This window comes from Dictyostelium purpureum (assembly GCF_000190715.1).
Source record: "Dictyostelium purpureum unplaced genomic scaffold DICPUscaffold_300, whole genome shotgun sequence".
Lineage (NCBI taxonomy): Eukaryota > Evosea > Eumycetozoa > Dictyosteliales > Dictyosteliaceae > Dictyostelium > Dictyostelium purpureum.
The window spans coordinates 1-7,304 of NW_003519636.1; the positions used below are offsets into that span (position 1 = coordinate 1).

The window sequence follows — 7,304 nt, forward strand, 5'->3', positions numbered from 1 at the left end:
TTGGAGGGTGGGAAAATTAAGAATTAAATAAAAGATATCAAATTTAATATTTTTTGAATAATTAATAAATTAAATTAAATTAAATTTAAATAAATTACTGGTTTTTTGAGATATATATTTAAAAATATTGGTATCTTTATAAATGAAGTTCAAATTACAATTGTATAGTAGGATCATTTTACTATTCCCATATCATATATATTATACATTATAAAGGAATTAAATTCACACATAAAATATTTAAATTGTGAATTTACCATACTTTATTAAATATGCATTTATTTCTTATTCATATGATTATTATATGTTGTCATATTAAAAAAGAAAAAAAGACAACATTCAGTTTAATTTTATTAATATCCATTAGAGATTAATTTAATATATCTTTACATTTATATATAAACAATACATATACATATATACAAAAAAATAACACACACAAACACACCACTGTTTTTTTTTATTTTATTTTTATTTTTTTCGAACTTAATAAATTAATTATAACTTTGGTTCAATTTTTATTATGCATTTTACATTAATATAATTTATAAAATTATTTTTATTTTTATTTATTTTTTTATTAAATTATTTTTTTTAAAAAATTTGTATATCAGATATAATATAATTGAAATTAATCATTTCCTTTTTGAATTTGTTTTTACTTATTAAAATAAACAAATATTAAAAATATTACCCTCACACTCAATGAAAAATCATATTACTACCCTATTCCCATTGGTTATAAATATTTATTTTTTTAACCATTATTATTTAAATTTTTTGAAATGATAAAATTTCTTAATTTAGCATTATAGTGAGTTTAAACTCACTTAATATGATTCTACAAAATATAATATTTATTTATATTTCACCTAAAAATAAAAATAGGTAAAATATTATTAATAGAAACAATTTAAACACACATTCAAACACACATATATACAAACACAATGAATATAAAAAATGTATAATAATAAATTTATTCTTTAAATAAGTACATATAAAATTCAAAAAAAAATTCTCACATAAAAAATGCATTTAGAACACACATTCCCACACAATCTCACACTATTAGAAATTTAATTTCCAAAACACTCTCACTAATATTAATATTATTAATATGATTAAATTATAATATATAATTTACACTCTATTTACAAAAAATGAAATTAATAAAAAAAATTTATTTATCATACATGATATAATTTTCTATGTTTGGAGTGTGAAAAGTGTGTGTATTATTCCCCCAAAAAAAGAATTACCCCCTATTCACACACTTATTTTTCATACAAACTTTTTTTTTTAAAATTTTTTTTCATTAAAAAAAAAACACACACAATGAATATAGCACTCTCTCTTAATAAAAAACTCATTCCAATAGAGTCAATAATTATATAAATAAATAAATAATATAATTGTAAAACACAATAATATTAATTAATTTTTTTTTTTACATTTTATTAATTATATTATTATTTTATTTTTATTTTTATTTTTAATTATTTTTTTTTTTCATAAATCAAACATACAATTATATAATTCAAAAAAAAAAAAATAATAATTCAAATCATTTAATTAAATATTTCTATTTATATAACTAAAAAATAATAAAATAATATTATATAGAAATAAAATAATAAAACAGTAAAATTAAAATAGTAGCATAAGTAAGTTTAAATTAAAGAGAAATAATAAAATCGAATAAAAACAAATTAAATATAATAAAAATAAAAAATAAAAATAAAATATTTATAAAAAAATTAATTATTAATATATTTTTTTTTATTCAGATATTGTAATATTATAAATATAAAATTTAATTAAATGGCGAAACTATTATATTTGTTTTTAATAGGTTTTTGCCTCTGCTTAGCAACAGGTGCTTCGACCGAATATAGACTTACTCAATCTGAAGTCGATAAATCATTATCAAATTCAGTTACAACCGGTGGTCATGTCTTCTGGGTTAAAGATAATTATGGTGGTTTATTCTATGGTTATCAAGAATGGAATTTTGATCAAGATTCTGGAAAAGCTATAATTGACGGTGATTCTCTTACTATTACTGGTAAAATTTTACCACGTAATCACCCAGAAGCATGTCAAAGATATGATGTTAACATTAAATTTGTTAAATCATATGTCTCACCAATAGGTCCAAACTTAGAATTAGCTGATAATGCTTATCTTGGTCAAGGTGGTTACATTGATCCATCAAAATGGGCTTACTATAAATTTGTTGAAGGTGCCTTATCTGGTAGCGGCTGTAATTCTAAAGATAGAATTCAATTCACTGGTACTGAAGAAAATATGCCATTACAATTCGGTTATGGTGCTAATGGTAAAAACGGTGCTAATGGTATCTCTGTTTGGTTAACTTTCGGTGGAATTGTCGTTGATATTAATGTTGATATCAGTCCAGAAAATCAACCAACTATTTCCCCAACTCAACCACCAACATATCCACCAACTCACCCACCAACATATCCACCAACTCAACCACCCGTATTAGACTGTTCTACACTCGAATGTCCAGAAGGTTATGAATGTGTCTTTGAACACGGTGTTCGTAAATGTGTCGAAAAAACTCATCCAACCCATCCACCACACAAAGCCTGTGATAAATTTAAATGTCCACCAAAATTCAAATGTGTATATGATGAAAAAGAAAATGTTGCCAAATGTGTAAAGGAACATCACCATGAACATCATAATCGTAAGTTTTAAAAATTAATTATACATTTTTTATAAAAAGTATAAATATTAATTAAATTTTTTTTTTAATAATAGCATGTGAAAAAAAGAAATGCCCACCACACCATTATTGTAAATGTGATCCATCAACCCACGGTAAACCAAAATGTGTTCCATTCAGAAGACCACACTCATCACCACCACCACACCACAAACCATCATTTGGTGAAAATGAACACAACAAAATTAGACAAAACAAATGTGGTCCACATAGCTGTCCACCAGGTGAAAAATGTATCTGTGTCCACGGTAGAATCTATTGTATCCCAAGAACCACCTGTGCCTCAGTTCGTTGCCCACCAGGATATCACTGTGAAACTGCCAGAGACAGACATAAGACCGTATTCTGTGTTCCAGATTGTCCAAGAATCTCATGTTCAAACGTAGGTTGTCCACTTGGTCACAGATGTAGAGAAAGATTTGGTAAAGCTATTTGTATCAGAGTTGGTAAAAAAGAAGACTGGAACCCACGTCCAACTGAAAGACCATCAATTCAACCAAGAACACCATTAATCAATGGTTTAGCTGATTTGGGTTATAACGAAAACTCTGTTGAGGCTCTTATCAATCAATACGAATCTCGTCAATCTAATAACAGATTCGGTGGTAATAACAGAGAAGGTAGATTCTCTCATCATCGTGAAAACCAATGGGAAGGTGATAACAAATGGGAAAATGATAACAAATGGGAAAATGACAACAAATGGGAGAATGATAACAAATGGGAGAATGACAACAAATGGGAAAATGATAACAAATGGGAAGATGATAACAAATGGGAAAATGAATATGATAACAAGAGATGGGGTAATGACAACAGATGGGAAGAAGAAAATGAAAACAATGGTAGATACAACAACCAACGTGAAAACAACAATCAATTATTTGAAGATGTTCAAGCCGGTGATGACTACTATGACGGTGCCCAAATAGGTTTTGGAGATGGAGGTTTCTAAACGATATTTTAAATCTTTAAAATAATTAAAATAATTTAAAAAATATTAAATATTTAATTTAAAAATAACATTTTTATTCAAAAAAAAAAAAACATAAAAAAAAAAAATCTAAAAAATAAATAAAAGTAACATTATATTAATATAAAAATATTAGTTTTATTTTAAATTATTTAAATCTCTATTTTATTTTATCTCTATAACTTCACTCAAACACTAAATACCTGTTGTTTTTTAAATCTTTACCATAAATGGATTTTTTTCATTTTTTTTTTAAAAAAATTAATAAAAAATAGAGGGTTGGGGTGAATTATAATTATTTAATTTTATTTTTTATTTTTTTATTTTTATTTTTATTTTTACACACAATGAACTTAATTTTTTTTTTTTTTTTATTGTTTTTTTTATTTATAATTAATACAACAATAATATATAATGGCAGCTACTAGTAATACACCTTTTTGTTTAGTAGATAGAAATACATTAAATGAAAAAGAGATCTCAAATATTAAAGAAACTCTTTACAAATATCCATTAGTTCTTGCAGATAAGGTTAAAGCTCCAACTCAAGCACATATTAATAATATTGGTGACCTTGATAAAAAACACTATCCAGAAATTAATGTACCAGAAAGAGCTGCTCCATTTATTTTAAGAATTGATGGTGTTTCATTAAAACAAGACCCAATGGACGAAAGCAGAAGAGGACTCGTTTACGAGTTTCCAGTTGAACCTGTAACCAGTAATTATTTTTATAAATAAAAATTTTTTTAAAACAATATTAACTTTTAATACTTTTTTTATTTTATTACAGAATGTACTGGTTCATTTTTATCCCCAACATTATCTGTTAAATTTAAAATACCAGAATCCTTAAGAAACAAAGCTGTTACCATAAGAATCATGTCCATCTTTACTGAGGGAAAAAGAGAAGATTTCCACGTTGAATTCGGTTACGCTGAAACTGTTCCATTCGTTATGGAGCAAATGAAGGTTTTCAATAAATTCGAAACTATAAAGGATAATGTTGTTGAACCATGCAAATGTGGAATTACAACTACAAGACCATTTCTTGACTATGGTAAAGAACCTGTATTAAACATCACAACATCATATGAACCAAACACAATTCATGGCGTAAGAGGTAAAGTTTTATTTGTTGAACTTATTTTTACAGATTTACAAAAAACAATTAATAAACCACTTCAATAAACTTTTTTTTTTTTATAAAACTTTTTTATTTAAATAAATTTTACATTATTAATATTCAGTTATTATTATTTATAATATTTTATTATTACTATGATTTTTATTATATTATATTATTATTACAATTATTTAAATATCACTTTCCTCTTCGGATTCATCAGCATGTTCACTTTCATCGTCACCCTTGAGTATTAGATATACACATTCTAGATATACATCGTCCATTAATTCTTCATAGTCTTTTTTAACCAATTTGCCATTATTCACAATTTTTCTATAAATACAGTTTCCTCTATTTGTGGGTAGTTCTATATTTTTTAAAAGTGAAATATCCATAAAGTAGTAAAACCTTTCAATTAAATCCCAACGAACCTTATACAAATTTAACTTTTTCATTGCAAATAATAATAAAATTGGGTAGTAAAATAATGGTTTCAATTGGCATTTACGATAAGTAAAAATGAAATCTTTATATTTTACTTGAATTTTAAAATTATTTTTTAGAACTACATGAAAATGACCATTTTCCATTAAAAGATATATTCTATAATAAAATAAATTATATATTAATAATTACTTTATAATTATTCATTGATGAAAGATTCTTACAAATCACTTCTTTTAAACTTTTGATGAACTTCTCTGGGCATTGTTACAAGATCCACACCATATAAACTTGCCTCTTCTAAACCACACAAAAACTCATCATATAGATTATTATAAAAATCATCATATGTGATTGTAATTGGAGTGCAACTATTGGTTTTAATTGACATTCTTATATTTGGAGTAAGCATAAAAATAAAATATATATTGTTTAAATTTTTATTTAGTATTTATATATTATTTATTGATTTCTAATAAAAAAAAAAAATAATAAATACTATTAAAAAAATTTAAATAAAAAAAAAAATAAAAAAACTTGTAAATTTATATATGCCAAAATAGTAATATTTTCAATTATCCTATCATTTTAATATATTTTTTTCAACCCTATAAAATTAAAATAATTTTTTTATTTTTTTCTAATGTCTTGAGTTAAAATCATTTACTTTTTTATTTTTGTTGATTTTCATTTATTTTTTTCTATTTTTTTTATTTTAAAAGATATTTTATTTTCTATTTTTGTTTTTTTTTTTTTTAAATTTTTATTATAATAATAAAGATATTTTTTTAAAATTGGTTTTTAAATTATTATACCATGCAGATAATAATAAAGAAAAAATAAAATAAATAGACTGTATTATATAGCATATCCCAAAATTTTAATTATCAATTACCTTTTTTTTTTTTTTTTTTTGTTTTTTTAATTTTCATTTTTTTTGAATTTTTTTTTAAATTTTGTATAATTTGTGCGAAATTAAATGTAATAATGATAATAATTTTATATTAAAATTAAATTAAATTTAGCATGTTTCCTTTTAATAAACTAAGCGATCCATTTGACTATCAAAATGATTTAGAATAGTGGTGATGAATCTAAATTAATTTAGGTTTAAAGGTGGAACGCTGAATGCCATTATAATTGTTGTTTGAATTATTATTATTGTTCGAATTATTATTATTCGAATTATTATTGTTTGAATTATTATTGTTCGAAATATTGCTTGAATGATTAATATTGTTTGAATTATTGCTCGAATTATTGTTGTTGGAATTATTATTGATATTAGAATTATTATCATTGCTCGAATTATTAATGTTCAAATTATTATTGCTCGAATTTTTATTTTTGTTCGAATTATTGCTTGAATGATTGATATTGTTAGAATTGTTGCATGAACTATTATTGTTCAAATTGTTATTGTTGTTAGAATTATTATTGTTTGGGTATGGTGTGGTGATAATGATTTCATAAAATTGCAAACTTTAGTGTGACATAAATCAAAAGAAGTTTTTGTAATTATATTATTTTCTTCAAGTTGCATGTATCATTATCAACCACACTTTTTCCTTTTTCATAAAACACTGTTTAAAATTTTTTAATTTTTTTAAACAGTGTTAAATTTACTTTTTTTTTTAATTTTCTTTCATAGCATTTTTAAAAATTTTTTTTTTTTTTTTTTTTTCTTTATTATTTTATATACATACAAATAATCATATATTTTTATATACATACAAATAATCATACATTTTTATTTTTTCATTATAATATTTGGCACAAATAATAATTTTTAATAATAACAATAATAATTTTATATTTAATAAATAATTTACAACTTAATTAATATTTAAAAATGGATTTATTATTATTACTTGTTTTTTACTTTTTATGTGGTATTGCCAGTTTCTCATTACGCATTTTTTATTAATAATAAAAAATACAATAAATAAAATAATAACAATCCACAAACAAATCCATCTATCCATCAACAGTTCAATCAAAAT

The 7,304-nt window shown here is 22.8% G+C and overlaps 5 protein-coding genes across 5 annotated transcripts in view; 3 read left to right on the plus strand and 2 right to left on the minus strand.

Moving 5' to 3' along the window:
• Positions 1 to 1,544: 1,544 nt before the first annotated feature.
• DICPUDRAFT_92740 (uncharacterized protein) lies at positions 1,545 to 3,863 on the plus strand. The gene is made up of 3 exons (XM_003291764.1): positions 1,545 to 1,667; positions 1,791 to 2,716; positions 2,791 to 3,863. Exons 2-3 carry the CDS (start codon positions 1,825 to 1,827, stop codon positions 3,708 to 3,710), a joined length of 1,812 nt encoding a protein of 603 aa, XP_003291812.1. The 5' UTR covers positions 1,545 to 1,667; positions 1,791 to 1,824; the 3' UTR covers positions 3,711 to 3,863.
• Positions 3,864 to 4,132: 269 nt separating this feature from the next.
• Positions 4,133 to 4,954, plus strand: DICPUDRAFT_95462 (uncharacterized protein). Its single transcript, XM_003291765.1, has 2 exons — positions 4,133 to 4,449; positions 4,522 to 4,954. Exons 1-2 carry the CDS (start codon positions 4,143 to 4,145, stop codon positions 4,917 to 4,919), a joined length of 705 nt encoding a protein of 234 aa, XP_003291813.1. The 5' UTR covers positions 4,133 to 4,142; the 3' UTR covers positions 4,920 to 4,954.
• Positions 4,955 to 5,045: 91 nt separating this feature from the next.
• Positions 5,046 to 5,692, minus strand: DICPUDRAFT_82472 (uncharacterized protein; the record flags this gene model as incomplete). Its single annotated transcript, XM_003291771.1, has 2 exons — positions 5,046 to 5,460; positions 5,526 to 5,692. 2 exons carry the CDS (start codon positions 5,690 to 5,692, stop codon positions 5,046 to 5,048), a joined length of 582 nt encoding a protein of 193 aa, XP_003291819.1.
• Positions 5,693 to 6,395: 703 nt separating this feature from the next.
• On the minus strand, positions 6,396 to 7,049 carry DICPUDRAFT_82473 (uncharacterized protein; the record flags this gene model as incomplete). The annotated part of the gene is made up of 2 exons (XM_003291772.1): positions 6,396 to 6,783; positions 7,036 to 7,049. The coding sequence occupies 2 exons, from the start codon at positions 7,047 to 7,049 to the stop codon at positions 6,396 to 6,398; spliced, it is 402 nt and encodes a 133-aa protein (XP_003291820.1).
• Positions 7,050 to 7,153: 104 nt separating this feature from the next.
• The window catches only part of DICPUDRAFT_82474 (uncharacterized protein), a gene marked incomplete at both ends in the record, with an annotated part of 1,049 nt that continues 898 nt past the window's right edge, over positions 7,154 to 7,304 (plus strand). Inside the window, one exon of the mRNA XM_003291766.1 lies at positions 7,154 to 7,174. Coding sequence (XP_003291814.1) covers positions 7,154 to 7,174 — 21 coding nt within the window. The remainder of the gene's footprint in view (positions 7,175 to 7,304) is intronic.

Excerpts from the sequence above, each read along its gene's own strand:
- DICPUDRAFT_92740 (XM_003291764.1), top strand. The coding sequence starts at position 1,825 with ATGGCGAAACTATTATATTTGTTTTTAATAGGTTTTTGCCTCTGCTTA. Across the intron at positions 2,717-2,790 it reads TCACCATGAACATCATAATC|CATGTGAAAAAAAGAAATGC; the intron begins GTAAGTTTTAAA and ends TTTTAATAATAG.
- DICPUDRAFT_95462 (XM_003291765.1), top strand. The coding sequence starts at position 4,143 with ATGGCAGCTACTAGTAATACACCTTTTTGTTTAGTAGATAGAAATACA. Across the intron at positions 4,450-4,521 it reads TCCAGTTGAACCTGTAACCA|AATGTACTGGTTCATTTTTA; the intron begins GTAATTATTTTT and ends ATTTTATTACAG.